The sequence below is a fragment of the Entelurus aequoreus genome, linkage group LG06 (genome assembly GCF_033978785.1).
Source record: "Entelurus aequoreus isolate RoL-2023_Sb linkage group LG06, RoL_Eaeq_v1.1, whole genome shotgun sequence".
In the NCBI taxonomy this organism is placed as follows: Eukaryota; Metazoa; Chordata; class Actinopteri; order Syngnathiformes; family Syngnathidae; genus Entelurus; species Entelurus aequoreus.
In genome coordinates this window covers 2684179-2703166 of record NC_084736.1, presented here as the reverse complement: position 1 = coordinate 2703166, position 18988 = coordinate 2684179, and the positions used below count along the sequence as shown (strand labels likewise).

The following is an 18988-nucleotide window of genomic DNA, read 5'->3' as shown; positions in this document are numbered from 1 at the left end:
CATGTGACCCCAAACTTTTGAACGGTAGTTTATATATATATATATATATATATATATATATATATATATATATATATATATATATATATATATATATATATATATATATATATATATATATTTTTTATAAACCTTTATTTATAAACTGCAACATTTACAAACAGCTGAGAAACAATAATCAAAATAAGTATGGTGCAGTGTGCTGTTTTTTTAAATAAAATACTGGAAAGGATAGAAATGTAGTTTGTCTCTTTTATCCGATTATTAATCGATTGATCGAAGTAATACTCGACAGATTAATTGATTATCAAATTAGTTGTTAGTTGCAGCCCTAATTATTTTTGTAATGAATGAAGTAATATTGATGACCAAACACAATATAGAATGTGAGATATAACAGGATAATCATACATTTATCATTTGTTTACAAAACGCTTACAAAAAAGTGGGACCCCAAAAATGTACTGTGGGACCCCATTTTCATGACTTGATGGGGTCCCTGGGATCCCATTTTGAAACTTCCTAGCACCAACACTAATGGAGTATTGGTGCAGCAGGTTGTAATACTAATCAAATATCATCATAGATCATTCATTCTCGGGCCGGATCTGACCCGCGGGCCTTGACTTTGACACATGGGGAATAGTTGAATATCACATTTATGCCTTCCAAAGCATTTGGACTCAAACCATCACATTCAACTAACAGTTTCTTCTCCCTCAGGTCTCCATGCTCGGAGATCTGTCCAAAGACCTGACTCCTCCCCAGACTTCTTTTCTGGCCGTCAACCATGCGTATCCCTCAGGTGGGTCGCCAGTGTACCAAAGGTGTCGGTATGCAGCCTCTCATGTGTGTCTACTTCCAGCAGCCCACTGCAGACCTCACCCGTACAGGAAGAGACCCACGCTGAGTAACCTGTCCAACCAACACATGCAGCCCCACTACCACCACTACCCTCCTCTACACCAGGTGAGCACACACTAGCCTGCTCTACATACCACTTCCAAAATGTATTTACATACTTAAATACTAAATAAAAGGGACCACAAAAATGTCATTATTGTCTTTATAGTAACAACAAATGTTAGTGTACATGAAACATATGTTTATTATTGTCATTTAGTCCTTCAATAAAATGTTGAACATACTAGACAACTTGTCTTTTAGTAGTAAGTAAACAAACAAAGACTCCTAATTAGTCTGCTGACGTATGCAGTAACATATTGTGTCATTTATACACCTATTATTTTGTACACATTATGAGGGACAAACTGTAAAAATGGATTATTCATCTACTTGTTCATTTACTGTTAATATCTGCTTATTTGCTCTTTTAACATGTTCTATCTACACTTCTGTTCAAATGTAATAATCACTTATTCTTCTCTTCTTTGATACTTGACATTAGTTTTGGATGATACCACACATTTAGGTATGGATCATGTCGATACCAAGTAGTTACAGGATCATACATTGGTCATATTCAAAGTCCTCATGTGTCCAGGGACATATTTACTGACTTTATAAACATAAAATAAAAAAAATTGTAATTAAAAAAGATTTTGTGATGTTAAAAAATATCGATGTAATCTTATCGACCAGATACGCTCCGGTACTTGGTATCATTACAGTGGATGTCATGTGTAGATCCACCAATGGCATTTGTTTACATTGTGACGGTGGTGAGCTATTGTATCCTCCTACGGTGTGTAGTGAAGCATGTTTAGCTATTCCTCATCCTGCAGTGATAATGATACTTGTAAGAAACTTACTTTATTTGTCGCCATGGAGACCAGGATTAGTGATTTAGAAGTAGCTAAAACACTGTGGATGGATGTTAGCTGCATGTGTTAAAGCAGCTCTTCCTGAGGGTGTTTCAGTGTTATAACTTCACCTTTATCTTGACTTTTTACACCAACATTCTCCCTCTTCTGTCTACACACTGTGTCTGCTTGTAAGTACTCTGTGTGTGTGCGCTGCCCAACTTGCTCCTCTGCTTTTCTGTCGACACACTGTGTCTGCTTGTATGTACTCTGTGTGTGTGCACTGCCCAACATGCTCCTCTGCTTTTCTGTCTACACACTGTGTCTGCTTGTAAGTACTCTGTGTGTGTGCGCTGCCCAACATGCTCGTAAAACCAGCAATGACTTGACAGGGGTGGGGGGGAAACGGGTACTTTTTAGAGGTGGTATAGTACGAAATATGCTGAATTAGTATGGTGGTACTATACTGGTATAGTGTAGAAGCCTAGGAAAGGCATGTTGACCTGAGTGCAGATGTCATGGCTGGTAAGGCATGTTGACCTGAGTGCAGATGTCATGGATGGTAAGGCATGTTGACCTGAGTGCAGATGTCATGGATGGTAAGGCATGTTGACCTGAGTGCAGATGTCATGGATGGTAAGGCATGTTGACCTGAGTGCATATGTCATGGATGGTAAGGCATGTTGACCTGAGTGCAGATGTCATGGATGGTAAGGCATGTTGACCTGAGTGCAGATGTCATGGATGGTAAGGCATGTTGACCTGAGTGCAGATGTCATGGATGGTAAGGCATGTTGACCTGAGTGCAGATGTCATGGATGGTAAGGCATGTTGACCTGAGTGCAGATGTCATGGATGGTAAGGCATGTTGACCTGAGTGCAGATGTCATGGATGGTAAGGCATGTTGACCTGAGTGCAGATGTCATGGATGGTAAGGCATGTTGACCTGAGTGCAGATGTCATGGATGGTAAGGCATGTTGACCTGAGTGCAGATGTCATGGATGGTAAGGCATGTTGACCTGAGTGCAGATGTCATGGATGGTAAGGCATGTTGACCTGAGTGCAGATGTCATGGATGGTAAGGCATGTTGACCTGAGTGCATATGTCATGGATGGTAAGGCATGTTGACCTGAGTGCAGATGTCATGGCTGGTAAGGCATGTTTACCTGAGTGCAGATGTCATGGCTGGTAAGGCATGTTTACCTGAGTGCAGATGTCATGGCTGGTAAGGCATGTTTACCTGAGTGCAGATGTCATGGCTGGTAAGGCATGTTTACCTGAGTGCAGATGTCATGGCTGGTAAGGCATGTTTACCTGAGTGCAGATGTCATGGCTGGTAAGGCATGTTTACCTGAGTGCAGATGTCATGGCTGGTGTGTCTCCTCAGGGTCAGCTGCAGCACTTGTATGAGGAGCAGGAGAACGTGGCAGGGTTCAGCCAGCAGGTAAGTTAGCTCAGTACACCAATGAGGTGAAACAGGCGCTGATCCCCTTTTGTTTCCTGGCTGCAGCTCTCCTGTCCGTCAGAGTACAGCCAAAGACACTTCACTTACCCTCCCAGCTCACGGCCTGATGGCAGCCTCCCGCCCAGCCAGCTCAATAGGGTGAGTCCAAAGTGGACTTGTCTCTTTTTTGTGGAGCGTCCATTGTCTTTGTGTGCTTGAAAGGAGGCTCTTGTTCCGTAACGATATTGGATCAACGTTGGTGTGTGTGTGAAAAGCCGCTTTTCTCCTCAGGCTGTGGGGATGCCTCCTGTGAGCTACCCTCCGGGACTTGGGGACACACTGAAGGTAGTAGCCTTTACATTTCACTAATAACACACATCTGACTTGTAGAGGGCCCATGTTGGAATATATGTCACACTTGTAGAGGCCCCATGTTGGAGTATATGTCACACTTGTAGAGGCCCCATGTTGGAGTATATGTCACACTTGTAGAGGGCCCATGTTGGAGTATATGTCACACTTGTAGAGGCCCCATGTTGGAGTATATGTCACACTTGTAGAGGGCCCATGTTGGAGTATATGTCACACTTGTAGAGGGCCCATGTTGGAGTATATGTCACACTTGTAGAGGGCCCATGTTGGAATATATGTCACACTTGTAGAGGGCCCATGTTGGAGTATATGTCACACTTGTAGAGGCCCCATGTTGGAGTATATGTCACACTTGTAGAGGCCCCATGTTGGAATATATGTCACACTTGTAGAGGCCCCATGTTGGAGTATATGTCACACTTGTAGAGGGCCCATGTTGGAGTATATGTCACACTTGTAGAGGGCCCATGTTGGAGTATATGTCACACTTGTAGAGGCCCCATGTTGGAGTATATGTCACACTTGTAGAGGCCCCATGTTGGAGTATATGTCACACTTGTAGAGGCCCCATGTTGGAGTATATGTCACACTTGTAGAGGCCCCATGTTGGAATATATGTCACACTTGTAGAGGCCCCATGTTGGAGTATATGTCACACTTGTAGAGGGCCCATGTTGGAGTATATGTCACACTTGTAGAGGCCCCATGTTGGAGTATATGTCACACTTGTAGAGGCCCCATGTTGGAGTATATGTCACACTTGTAGAGGGCCCATGTTGGAGTATATGTCACACTTGTAGAGGCCCCATGTTGGAGTATATGTCACACTTGTAGAGGCCCCATGTTGGAATATATGTCACACTTGTAGAGGCCCCATGTTGGAGTATATGTCACACTTGTAGAGGCCCCATGTTGGAGTATATGTCACACTTGTAGAGGCCCCATGTTGGAGTATATGTCACACTTGTAGAGGCCCCATGTTGGAGTATATGTCACACTTGTAGAGGCCCCATGTTGGAGTATATGTCACACTTGTAGAGGCCCCATGTTGGAGTATATGTCACACTTGTAGAGGCCCCATGTTGGAGTATATGTCACACTTGTAGAGGCCCCATGTTGGAGTATATGTCACACTTGTAGAGGCCCCATGTTGGAATATATGTCACACTTGTAGAGGCCCCATGTTGGAGTATATGTCACACTTGTAGAGGCCCCATGTTGGAATATATGTCACACTTGTAGAGGCCCCATGTTGGAGTATATGTCACACTTGTAGAGGCCCCATGTTGGAGTATATGTCACACTTGTAGAGGCCCCATGTTGGAGTATATGTCACACTTGTAGAGGGCCCATGTTGGAGTATATGTCACACTTGTAGAGGGCCCATGTTGGAGTATATGTCACACTTGTAGAGGCCCCATGTTGGAGTATATGTCACACTTTTAGAGGCCCCATGTTGGAATATATGTCACACTTGTAGAGGGCCCATGTTGGAGTATATGTCACACTTGTAGAGGGCCCATGTTGGAGTATATGTCACACTTGTAGAGGCCCCATGTTGGAGTATATGTCACACTTGTAGAGGGCCCATGTTGGAGTATATGTCACACTTGTAGAGGGCCCATGTTGGAGTATATGTCACACTTGTAGAGGCCCCATGTTGGAGTATATGTCACACTTTTAGAGGCCCCATGTTGGAATATATGTCACACTTGTAGAGGGCCCATGTTGGAGTATATGTCACACTTGTAGAGGGCCCATGTTGGAGTATATGTCACACTTGTAGAGGCCCCATGTTGGAGTATATGTCACACTTGTAGAGGGCCCATGTTGGAGTATATGTCACACTTGTAGAGGGCCCATGTTGGAGTATATGTCACACTTGTAGAGGGCCCATGTTGGAGTATATGTCACACTTGTAGAGGCCCCATGTTGGAGTATATGTCACACTTGTAGAGGCCCCATGTTGGAATATATGTCACACTTGTAGAGGCCCCATGTTGGAGTATATGTCACACTTGTAGAGGGCCCATGTTGGAGTATATGTCACACTTGTAGAGGGCCCATGTTGGAGTATATGTCACACTTGTAGAGGGCCCATGTTGGAGTATATGTCACACTTGTAGAGGCCCCATGTTGGAGTATATGTCACACTTGTAGAGGCCCCATGTTGGAATATATGTCACACTTGTAGAGGCCCCATGTTGGAGTATATGTCACACTTGTAGAGGGCCCATGTTGGAGTATATGTCACACTTGTAGAGGCCCCATGTTGGAGTATATGTCACACTTGTAGAGGCCCCATGTTGGAGTATATGTCACACTTGTAGAGGGCCCATGTTGGAGTATATGTCACACTTGTAGAGGCCCCATGTTGGAGTATATGTCACACTTGTAGAGGGCCCATGTTGGAGTATATGTCACACTTGTAGAGGGCCCATGTTGGAGTATATGTCACACTTGTAGAGGGCCCATGTTGGAGTATATGTCACACTTGTAGAGGGCCCATGTTGGAGTATATGTCACACTTGTAGAGGCCCCATGTTGGAATATATGTCACACTTGTAGAGGCCCCATGTTGGAGTATATGTCACACTTGTAGAGGGCCCATGTTGGAGTATATGTCACACTTGTAGAGGCCCCATGTTGGAGTATATGTCACACTTGTAGAGGCCCCATGTTGGAGTATATGTCACACTTGTAGAGGGCCCATGTTGGAGTATATGTCACACTTGTAGAGGGCCCATGTTGGAGTATATGTCACACTTGTAGAGGGCCCATGTTGGAATATATGTCACACTTGTAGAGGCCCCATGTTGGAGTATATGTCACACTTGTAGAGGCCCCATGTTGGAATATATGTCACACTTGTAGAGGCCCCATGTTGGAGTATATGTCACACTTGTAGAGGCCCCATGTTGGAGTATATGTCACACTTGTAGAGGCCCCATGTTGGAGTATATGTCACACTTGTAGAGGGCCCATGTTGGAGTATATGTCACACTTGTAGAGGGCCCATGTTGGAGTATATGTCACACTTGTAGAGGCCCATGTTGGAGTATATGTCACACTTTTAGAGGCCCCATGTTGGAGTATATGTCACACTTGTAGAGGGCCCATGTTGGAGTATATGTCACACTTGTAGAGGGCCCATGTTGGAGTATATGTCACACTTGTAGAGGCCCCATGTTGGAGTATATGTCACACTTGTAGAGGGCCCATGTTGGAGTATATGTCACACTTGTAGAGGGCCCATGTTGGAGTATATGTCACACTTGTAGAGGCCCCATGTTGGAGTATATGTCACACTTTTAGAGGCCCCATGTTGGAATATATGTCACACTTGTAGAGGGCCCATGTTGGAGTATATGTCACACTTGTAGAGGGCCCATGTTGGAGTATATGTCACACTTGTAGAGGCCCCATGTTGGAGTATATGTCACACTTGTAGAGGGCCCATGTTGGAGTATATGTCACACTTGTAGAGGGCCCATGTTGGAGTATATGTCACACTTTTAGAGGGCCCATGTTGGAGTATATGTCACACTTGTAGAGGCCCCATGTTGGAGTATATGTCACACTTGTAGAGGGCCCATGTTGGAGTATATGTCACACTTGTAGAGGCCCCATGTTGGAGTATATGTCACACTTGTAGAGGCCCCATGTTGGAGTATATGTCACACTTGTAGAGGCCCCATGTTGGAGTATATGTCACACTTGTAGAGGCCCCATGTTGGAATATATGTCACACTTGTAGAGGCCCCATGTTGGAGTATATGTCACACTTGTAGAGGGCCCATGTTGGAGTATATGTCACACTTGTAGAGGCCCCATGTTGGAGTATATGTCACACTTGTAGAGGCCCATGTTGGAGTATATGTCACACTTGTAGAGGGCCCATGTTGGAGTATATGTCACACTTGTAGAGGCCCCATGTTGGAGTATATGTCACACTTGTAGAGGGCCCATGTTGGAGTATATGTCACACTTGTAGAGGCCCCATGTTGGAGTATATGTCACACTTGTAGAGGCCCCATGTTGGAGTATATGTCACACTTGTAGAGGCCCCATGTTGGAGTATATGTCACACTTGTAGAGGCCCCATGTTGGAGTATATGTCACACTTGTAGAGGCCCCATGTTGGAATATATGTCACACTTGTAGAGGCCCCATGTTGGAGTATATGTCACACTTGTAGAGGCCCCATGTTGGAATATATGTCACACTTGTAGAGGCCCCATGTTGGAGTATATGTCACACTTGTAGAGGCCCCATGTTGGAGTATATGTCACACTTGTAGAGGCCCCATGTTGGAGTATATGTCACACTTGTAGAGGGCCCATGTTGGAGTATATGTCACACTTGTAGAGGGCCCATGTTGGAGTATATGTCACACTTGTAGAGGCCCCATGTTGGAGTATATGTCACACTTTTAGAGGCCCCATGTTGGAATATATGTCACACTTGTAGAGGGCCCATGTTGGAGTATATGTCACACTTGTAGAGGGCCCATGTTGGAGTATATGTCACACTTGTAGAGGCCCCATGTTGGAGTATATGTCACACTTGTAGAGGGCCCATGTTGGAATATATGTCACACTTGTAGAGGCCCCATGTTGGAGTATATGTCACACTTGTAGAGGGCCCATGTTGGAGTATATGTCACACTTGTAGAGGCCCCATGTTGGAGTATATGTCACACTTGTAGAGGCCCCATGTTGGAGTATATGTCACACTTGTAGAGGCCCCATGTTGGAGTATATGTCACACTTGTAGAGGGCCCATGTTGGAATATATGTCACACTTGTAGAGGGCCCATGTTGGAATATATGTCACACTTGTAGAGGGCCCATGTTGGAGTATATGTCACACTTGTAGAGGCCCCATGTTGGAATATATGTCACACTTGTAGAGGGCCCATGTTGGAGTATATGTCACACTTGTAGAGGGCCCATGTTGGAGTATATGTCACACTTGTAGAGGGCCCATGTTGGAGTATATGTCACACTTGTAGAGGGCCCATGTTGGAGTATATGTCACACTTGTAGAGGGCCCATGTTGGAGTATATGTCACACTTGTAGAGGGCCCATGTTGGAGTATATGTCACACTTGTAGAGGGCCCATGTTGGAGTATATGTCACACTTGTAGAGGGCCCATGTTGGAGTATATGTCACACTTGTAGAGGCCCCATGTTGGAGTATATGTCACACTTTTAGAGGCCCCATGTTGGAATATATGTCACACTTGTAGAGGGCCCATGTTGGAGTATATGTCACACTTGTAGAGGGCCCATGTTGGAATATATGTCACACTTGTAGAGGCCCCATGTTGGAGTATATGTCACACTTGTAGAGGGCCCATGTTGGAGTATATGTCACACTTGTAGAGGCCCCATGTTGGAGTATATGTCACACTTGTAGAGGGCCCATGTTGGAATATATGTCACACTTGTAGAGGGCCCATGTTGGAATATATGTCACACTTGTAGAGGGCCCATGTTGGAGTATATGTCACACTTGTAGAGGCCCCATGTTGGAATATATGTCACACTTGTAGAGGGCCCATGTTGGAGTATATGTCACACTTGTAGAGGGCCCATGTTGGAGTATATGTCACACTTGTAGAGGGCCCATGTTGGAGTATATGTCACACTTGTAGAGGGCCCATGTTGGAGTATATGTCACACTTGTAGAGGGCCCATGTTGGAGTATATGTCACACTTGTAGAGGGCCCATGTTGGAGTATATGTCACACTTGTAGAGGGCCCATGTTGGAATATATGTCACACTTGTAGAGGGCCCATGTTGGAGTATATGTCACACTTGTAGAGGGCCCATGTTGGAGTATATGTCACACTTGTAGAGGCCCCATGTTGGAATATATGTCACACTTGTAGAGGCCCCATGTTGGAGTATATGTCACACTTTTAGAGGCCCCATGTTGGAGTATATGTCACACTTGTAGAGGGCCCATGTTGGAGTATATGTCACACTTGTAGAGGCCCCATGTTGGAATATATGTCACACTTGTAGAGGCCCCATGTTGGAGTATATGTCACACTTTTAGAGGCCCCATGTTGGAGTATATGTCACACTTGTAGAGGGCCCATGTTGGAGTATATGTCACACTTGTAGAGGCCCCATGTTGGAATATATGTCACACTTGTAGAGGCCCCATGTTGGAATATATGTCACACTTGTAGAGGGCCCATGTTGGAGTATATGTCACACTTGTAGACTTGAATAACCAGTCTAACTAGTCCTATCTCACTATTGTGCACTTGACTAACTAGTCTTATCTCACTATTGTGCACTTGACTAACTAGTCTTATCTCACTTTTGTGCACTTGACTAACCAGTCTAACAAGTCCTATGGTGCTATTGTGCAATTGACTAACCAGTCTAACTAGTCATATCTCACTATTGTGCACTTGACTAACCAGTCTAACTAGTCTTATCTCACTTTTGTGCACTTGACTAACCAGTCTAACTAGTCATATATCACCATTGTGCACTTGACTAACCAGTCCAACTAGTCTTATCTCACTATTGTGCACTTGACTAACCAGTCTAACTAGTCCTATATCACTATTGTACACTTGACTAACCAGTCTAACTAGTCTTATCTCAGTTTTGTGCACTTGACTAACCAGTCTAACTAGTCCTATCTCACTATTGTGCACTTGACTAACCAGTCTAACTAGTCATATCTCACTGTTGTGCACTTGACTAACCAGTATAACTCGTCTTCTCACTATTGTGCACTTGACTAACCAGTCTAACTAGTCTTCTCACTATTGTGCACTTGACTAACCAGTATAACTAGTCCTATCTCACTATTGTGCGCTTGACTAACCAGTCTAACTAGTCATATCTCACTATTGTGCACTTGACTAACCAGTCTAACTAGTCTTATCTCACTTTTGTGCACTTTACTAACCAGTGTAACTAGTCATATCTCACCATTGTGCACTTGACTAACCAGTCTAACTAGTCGTATATCACTTTTGTGCACTTGACTAACCAGTCTAACTAGTCATATCTCACTATTGTGCACTTGACTAACCAGTCTAACTAGTCCTATCTCACTATTGTGCACTTGACTAACCAGTCTAAGTAGTCATATCTCACTGTTGTGCACTTGACTAACCAGTATAACTAGTCTTCTCACTATTGTGCACTTGACTAACCAGTCTAACTAGTCTTCTCACTACTGTGCACTTGACTAACGAGTCTAACTAGTCCAACATATCCCAGACTAGCAGTGGGCCAGGATGATACAAATGTTGGCTAGCTACCTACTGTACCTACTGTACGTCAGGAGCTGAGTGACGGGTCGTTGTCAGAGCTCAGTCATATTTTAAGACGTGTAGCAAAGCCTGAAGCAGGAGGGATTTCCCTCGTACTTTGTGAAAAAAAACCTTGACATTTTTGAGTGCGTCTTTTCTCCAAAGTGGAGCAAAGGAGTGTAGAAGAGGATCTTTGTCAGGTTCCACGCTCATAAAGGAGTGTAGAAGAGGATCTTTGTCAGGTTCCACGCTCATAAAGGAGTGTAGAAGATGATCTTTCTCATGTTCCACGCTCATAAAGGAGTGTAGAAGAGGATCTTTGTCAGGTTCCACGCTCATAAAGGAGTGTAGAAGAGGATCTTTGTCAGGTTCCACGCTCATAAAGGAGTGTAGAAGATGATCTTTCTCAGGTTCCACGCTCATAAAGGAGTGTAGAAGATGATCTTTCTCATGTTCCACGCTCATAAAGGAGTGTAGAAGATGATCTTTGTCAGGTTCCACGCTCATAAAGGAGTGTAGAAGATGATCTTTCTCATGTTCCACGCTCATAAAGGAGTGTAGAAGATGATCTTTCTCATGTTCCACGCTCATAAAGGAGTGTAGAAGATGATCTTTCTCATGTTCCACGCTCATAAAGGAGTGTAGAAGATGATCTTTGTCAGGTTCCACGCTCATAAAGGAGTGTAGAAGAGGATCTTTGTCAGGTTCCACGCTCATAAAGGAGTGTAGAAGATGATCTTTCTCAGGTTCCACGCTCATAAAGGAGTGTAGAAGATGATCTTTCTCATGTTCCACGCTCATAAAGGAGTGTAGAAGATGATCTTTGTCAGGTTCCACGCTCATAAAGGAGTGTAGAAGATGATCTTTCTCATGTTCCACGCTCATAAAGGAGTGTAGAAGATGATCTTTGTCAGGTTCCACGCTCATAAAGGAGTGTAGAAGATGATCTTTCTCATGTTCCACGCTCATAAAGGAGTGTAGAAGATGATCTTTGTCAGGTTCCACGCTCATAAAGGAGTGTAGAAGATGATCTTTCTCATGTTCCACGCTCATAAAGGAGTGTAGAAGATGATCTTTGTCAGGTTCCACGCTCATAAAGGAGTGTAGAAGATGATCTTTGTCAGGTTCCACGCTCATAAAGGAGTGTAGAAGATGATCTTTCTCATGTTCCATGCTCATAAAGGAGTGTAGAAGATGATCTTTGTCAGGTTCCACGCTCATAAAGGAGTGTAGAAGATGATCTTTCTCATGTTCCACGCTCATAAAGGAGTGTAGAAGATGATCTTTCTCATGTTCCACGCTCATAAAGGAGTGTAGAAGATGATCTTTCTCATGTTCCACGCTCATAAAGGAGTGTAGAAGATGATCTTTGTCAGGTTCCACGCTCATAAAGGAGTGTAGAAGATGATCTTTCTCATGTTCCACGCTCATAAAGGAGTGTAGAAGATGATCTTTGTCAGGTTCCACGCTCATAAAGGAGTGTAGAAGATGATCTTTCTCATGTTCCATGCTCATAAAGGAGTGTAGAAGATGATCTTTGTCAGGTTCCACGCTCATAAAGGAGTGTAGAAGATGATCTTTCTCATGTTCCACGCTCATAAAGGAGTGTAGAAGAGGATCTTTGTCAGGTTCCACGCTCATAAAGGAGTGTAGAAGATGATCTTTCTCATGTTCCACGCTCATAAAGGAGTGTAGAAGATGATCTTTCTCAGGTTCCACGCTCATAAAGGAGTGTAGAAGATGATCTTTCTCATGTTCCACGCTCATAAAGGAGTGTAGAAGATGATCTTTCTCAGGTTCCACGCTCATAAAGGAGTGTAGAAGATGATCTTTCTCATGTTCCACGCTCATAAAGGAGTGTACACAAGGTTGTCAGCTCATTCACAAGAGGTAAACATGGCAGGCTGGAGGCAGCTACACCACAGCTAAGCACACAAACTAGACATACGTAATATGTGTCCTCTAAGATCCCACATTTGTCAACATAAACAAATATCAAGTCATTATAGTTGCATATTACTTGCACACATACAAAGTCTCCGAGGTAGCAGTGTTAGAAAGTACCCAGTAACAAAGGTGTCCGCATCACTCAATGTATTGCATTGTGAGTTTAACATAATTAATTGTTGTGGTGACTAGGTGGTATGACCACTTCACTTAATGAATAGTTGTGGTGACCAGGTGGTATGACCACTTCACTTAATTAATAGTTGTGGTGACCAGGTGGTATGACCACTTCACTTAATGAATAGTTGTGGTGACTAGGTGGTATGACCACTTCACTTAATGAATTGTTGTGGTGACTAGGTGGTATGACTACTTCACTTAATTAATAGTTGTGGTGACCAGGTGGTATGACCACTTCACTTAATGAATAGTTGTGGTGACTAGGTGGTATGACCACTTCACTTAATGAATAGTTGTGGTGACTAGGTGGTATGACCACTTCACTTAATGAATAGTTGTGGTGACCAGGTGGTATGACCACTTCACTTAATGAATAGTTGTGGTGACTAGGTGGTATGACCTTCAGTTAATGAATTATTGTGGTGACCAGGTGGTATGACCACTTCACTTAATGAATAGTTGTGGTGACTAGGTGGTATGACCACTTCACTTAATTAATAGTTGTGGTGACTAGGTGGTATGACCACTTCACTTAATGAATAGTTGTGGTGACCAGGTGGTATGACCACTTCACTTAATGAATAGTTGTGGTGACTAGGTGGTATGACCTTCAGTTAATGAATTATTGTGGTGACCAGGTGGTATGACCACTTCACTTAATGAATAGTTGTGGTGACTAGGTGGTATGACCACTTCACTTAATGAATAGTTGTGGTGACTATGTGGTATGACCTTCAGTTAATGAATTATTGTGGTGACCAGGTGGTATGACCACTTCACTTAATGAATAGTTGTGGTGACTAGGTGGTATGACCACTTCACTTAATGAATAGTTGTGGTGACCAGGTGGTATGACCACTTCACTTAATGAATAGTTGTGGTGACCAGGTGGTATGACCACTTCACTTAATGAATTATTGTGGTGACTAGGTGGTATGACCACTTCAGTTAATGAATTATTGTGGTGACTAGGTGGTATGACCACTTCAGTTAATGAATTATTGTGGTGACCAGGTGGTATGACCACTTCACTTAATGAATTATTGTGGTGACTAGGTGGTATGACCACTTCAGTTAATGAATGATTGTGGTGACTAGGTGGTATGACCACTTCAGTTAATGAATTATTGTGGTGACCAGGTGGTATGACCACTTCAGTTAATGAATTATTGTGGTGACTAGGTGGTATGACCACTTCAGTTAATGAATTATTTTGGTGACTAGGTGGTATGACCACTTCAGTTAATGAATTATTGTGGTGACCAGGTGGTATGACCACTTCACTTAATGAATAGTTGTGGTGACTAGGTGGTATGACCACTTCACTTAATGAATAGTTGTGGTGACCAGGTGGTATGACCACGTCATTTAATGAATAGTTGTGGTGACCAGGTGGTATGACCACTTCACTTAATGAATAGTTGTGGTGACTAGGTGGTATGAGCACTTCACTTAATGAATAGTTGTGGTGACCAGGTGGTATGAGCACTTCACTGTAATGAGTCTATTGCAGACATGTTAGTAAGTGACATCTCCACCCACTTGACTGCAGACTCCCGTGGGCGGCCACAAGCGCCTCATCCCGCCTCCGGAGCCCAGCCCAGAAGGAGGTTACGTGGGTCAGCACTCGCAGGGTCTGGGTGGTCATTATGCTGACTCCTACCTGAAGCGCAAGAGGATCTTCTGAAGCTAACATGTCTGTGCTAGCAGGCCAGGTGTTCACTCCCTCATTCTCTCTTTCTCCATTAGCATTTTTAGTGCATTTTTAAACTTTTTTTTTTTTAATATGACTTTTAGTTTCCTGTCAAATGTGTTGACATAAAACCAGGTGGTAAAAAGAAGTGGCTAATGATGCTAATGTCACATTTTCCCTCTCCTCTGAATGGCGTGCGAGCAGATAGTTTGATGCTCACTCGTGACGTGAGGAAGAAAAAGGACGTCGACTTTAAAACTTTCCACGTAGTTTTGTCTTTTGATTGGCACTCTTTGGATGCTTTTGTGGTCTCTGGAGCTGCTTGATGTTTTAGGTGTTTGTGTCCCAATGATGCACCAGCAGGATGAACCACCACAGGAGTGCATATATATATTTTTCAAGTTTGATTGTGAGAACTGATTACCTCTTGATGACCCTGAGCCGTGTTGGCTACAATTACTGCTTGTCCTTTTCTCCATTTGCCGTGTAAATAGTTTGTGTAACTGCTGTCTCTTCTGTACTGTTGGCCAGTAAATGTTATTTAAAACACTCCATCCAGTCATTTCCAGGGACTTTGCAGCACCCAGCATTTGGCTGCTGTTGCCATGGCGACCACACATCAATGACCTAAGCCGCTGGTGTCCAAAGGTCAGCCGTGGGGTCGTTTGCAAAACTTTGCTGCACACAAAAATATGGGAGGGAAAAACACTAAATGTAATTAAATCAAAACGGACATTTTCAAACTAATAATGTACTTTGTACTAGAGATGCCGATATATGCGTTAAAATGTAATATTGGAAATTATCGGTATCGGTTTTTTTATTATCGGTATCGGGTTGTTTTAAAAAAAAAAATTAAATCAACATAAAAAACACAAGATACACTTACAATTAGTGCACCAATCCAAAAAACCTCCCTCCCCCATCCATCCATCCATCCATCTTCAACCGCTTATCCGGAATCGGGTCGCGGGGACAGCAGCTCCAGCAAAGACCCCCAGACTTCCCTCTCCAGAGCAACATTTGCGACTTCCTCCTGGGGAATCCCGAAGCGTTCCCAGGCCAGAGAGGAGATGTAATCCCCCCATCTGGTCCTTGGCCTGCCGCGGGGCCTCCTCCCAGTGGGACGTGCAACGAGGACCTCCCTAGGGAGACGCTCGTGAGGCATCCGCACGAGATGCCCGAACCACCTAAGCTGGCTCCTTTCCAAGCGAAGGAGCAGCGGCTCTACTCCGAGTGTCTCTCGGGTGACTGCACTTCTCACCCTATCTCTAAGGGAGATGCCAGCCACCCTTCTGAGGAAACTCATTTCGGCCGCTTGTATCCGCGATCTTATTCTTTCGGTCATTACCCACACTTCATGACCATAGGTGAGAGTAGGAATGTAGATAGCTCGGTAGACCGAGAGCTTTGCCTTCTGGCTCAGCTCCCGTTTCGTCACAACAGTGCGGCAGAGAGACTGCAATACTGCCCCAGCTGCTCCGATTCTCCGGCTGATTTCCTTCTCCATCTTTCCCTCACTCGTGAACAAGACCCCGAGATACTTAAACTCCTCCACCTGGGACAGAGTCCTGTCCCCTACCCGGACTGTACAAACCATCGGTTTCCTGCTGAGAACCATGGCCTCAGATTTGGAGATGCTGATCCTCATTCCAGCCGCTGAACACTCGGCTGCGAACCGATCCAGTGAGAGCTGAAGGTCACGAACCGAAGGTGCCATCAGGACCACATCATCTGCAAACAGCAGTGACGCAACCTTTAGCCCCCCGAGACGTATACCCTCTCCGCCATGGCCACGACTCCGCCTAGAAATCCTGTCCATGAAAATCACAAACAGGATAGGTGACAGAGCGCAGCCCTGGCGGAGACCAACCCCCACTGGAAACGGATCTGACTTACATCCAAGCACCCGGACACAACTCTCGCTTTGGTTGTACAGAGATTGGATGGCCCTCAACAGGGTTCCCCTCACTCCGTACTCCCTCAGCACCTCCCACAAGATCTCCCGAGGGACGCGGTCATATGCCTTCTCCAAATCCACAAAACACATGTAGACTGGATAGGCATACTCCCAGGCCCTCTCCAGGATTCCCGCAAGCGTAAAGAGTTGGTCAGTTGTTCCACGACCAGGACGGAATCCACATTGCTCCTCTTGAATCTGAGGTTCGACTATCGGCCGGACCCTCCTTTCCAGTACCTTGGCGTAAACTTTCCCAGGGAGGCTGAGTAGTGTGATACCCCTGTAATTAGCACACACCCTCTGGTCCCCCTTTTTGAAAAGGGGAACCACCACCCCAGTCTGCCACTCCCTCGGCACTGTCCCAGACTTCCACGCAATGTTGAAAAGGCGTATCAACCAAGACAGCCCATCAACACCCAGAGCCTTCAGCATTTCTGGACGGATCTCGTCAACCCCCGGAGCTTTGCCACTGTGGAGTTGTCTAACTACCTCAGTGACTTCACTCCGAGAGATCGACGTCGATCCCCCATCATCCTCAGGCCCTGCTCCTATCAGGGAGGGTGTGTCTGATGTACTTGGGTTCAGGAGTTCCTCAAAGTGCTCTTTCCAACGCCCCACGACTTCCTCACTTGAAGTCAGCAAAGTCCCATCCTTGCCGTACACAGCTTGGATGGTTCCCTGCTTCCCCCTCCTGAGGTGCCGTATGGTCTTCCAGAACAGCTTTGGTGCCGCCCGATAGTCCTTCTCCATGGATTCCCCGAACTGCTCCCACACCCTCTGCTTAGCCTCGTCCACAGCCACGGCCGCTGCCCTTCGGGCCCGTCGGTACCTTGCAACTGCCTCCGGAGTCCCCTGGGATAACATACCCCGGTAGGACTCCTTCTTCAGTCGGACGGCTTCCCTGACCACCACTGTCCACCAGGGTGTTCGAGGGTTACCGCCCCTTGAGGCACCTAAGACCTTCTGGCCACAACTCGCATCTGCAGCTTTAGCAATAGAGGCTTTGAACATTGCCCATTCCTGTTCAATGTCCCCAACCTCCACAGGGATGGCAGAGAAGTCCCGCCGGAGGTGGGAGTTGAAGTCCTTCCGGACAGAGGACTCCTCCAAACGTTCCCAGTTCACCCGCACTACACGCTTGGGTTTGCCAGGTCTGTCCAGAGGTTTCCCCCGCCATCTAACCCAACTCACCACCAGATGGTGATCAGTTGACAGTTCAGCCCCTCTCTTCACCCGAGTGTCCAAAACATACGGCCTCAGATCAGCTGATACGATTACAAAATCGATCATTGATCTTTGGCCTAGGGTGCTCTGGTACCAGGTACACCTATGAGCATCCTTATGCTTGAACATGGTGTTTGTTATCGCAAGTCCGTGACTAGCACAGAAGTCCAATAACAATCCACCACTCAGGTTCAGATCAGGGAGACCGTTCCTCCCAATCACGCCAGTCCAAGTATCACTGTCATTGCCCACGTGCGCGTTGAAGTCCCCCAGCAAGACTATGGAATCCTCTGCCGGCGCCCCATACAGGACCCCATGCAAGGTATCCAAGAAGGCTGAATACTCTGAACTCCTGTTTGGTGCGTATGCACAAACAACAGTCAGAGTTTTCCCCCCTCCAACCCTAAGGCGAAGGGAGGCGACCCTCTTGTCCACTGGGGTGAACTCCAACGTACAGGCACTCAGCCGGGGACTCGTGAGTATCCCCACACCCGCCTGTGCCCTCACACCCTGAGCAACTCCAGAAGTGAACAAGGTCCATCCCTTGTCCAGGAGTGTGGTTTCAGAGCCCTTGCTATGCGTAGAGGTAAGCCCCACCAGATCCAACCGGTAGCGCTCCACCTCTCGCACCAGCTCAGGCTCCTTCCCCACCAGCGTAGAGACGTTCCACGTCCCGAAAGTCAGCCTCTGCTGCCCCGAATTGGTCCGTCCGGAGCCTCCACTTTCACCGCCATCCACTTGGCAGCGCACCCGACCCCACTGGTTCCGACCGCGGGTGGTGGGCCCACGTGGCAGAGAAGATGGTGTGTCCACGTAGCTTCTTCGGGCTGTGCCCGGCCGGGCTCCGTGGCAAGCCCGGCCACCAGGCGCTCGCTGACGAGCCCTACCTCCGGGCCTAGCTCCGGAGGAGGGCCCCGGGCTTCCTCCGGGCCGGGTAACGCATCCTCTTTTAGTGTAGTTCATGGGGGGTATCGTAACCCTGATGGGGGGGCATTCGGGTGCTACACCTTGCCCAAGGGTGACCCGGAACTATGTAAGGCAGGGGCGTTCAACTCCCTGAGGCTTAATACAAGCCCACATACCTCCCTCCCCCATTTACACTCATTCACACA

The 18988-nt window shown here is 45.8% G+C and overlaps 1 protein-coding gene across 3 annotated transcripts in view; it reads left to right on the top strand.

Annotated features, from left to right (window-relative positions):
* The window catches only part of LOC133651401 (ribonucleoprotein PTB-binding 1-like), a 35311-nt gene extending 20053 nt beyond the window's left edge, over window positions 1-15258 (top strand). For all 3 annotated transcript variants that reach the window (XM_062049344.1, XM_062049343.1, XM_062049345.1), the window contains 6 exons: window positions 724-805; window positions 866-969; window positions 3154-3210; window positions 3277-3369; window positions 3502-3555; window positions 14552-15258. In XM_062049344.1, the coding sequence (XP_061905328.1) occupies window positions 724-805; window positions 866-969; window positions 3154-3210; window positions 3277-3369; window positions 3502-3555; window positions 14552-14686 (525 nt within the window). In that variant the 3' untranslated portion in view covers window positions 14687-15258. The remainder of the gene's footprint in view (window positions 1-723; window positions 806-865; window positions 970-3153; window positions 3211-3276; window positions 3370-3501; window positions 3556-14551) is intronic.
* The last annotated feature ends 3730 nt before the right edge of the window (window positions 15259-18988 follow it).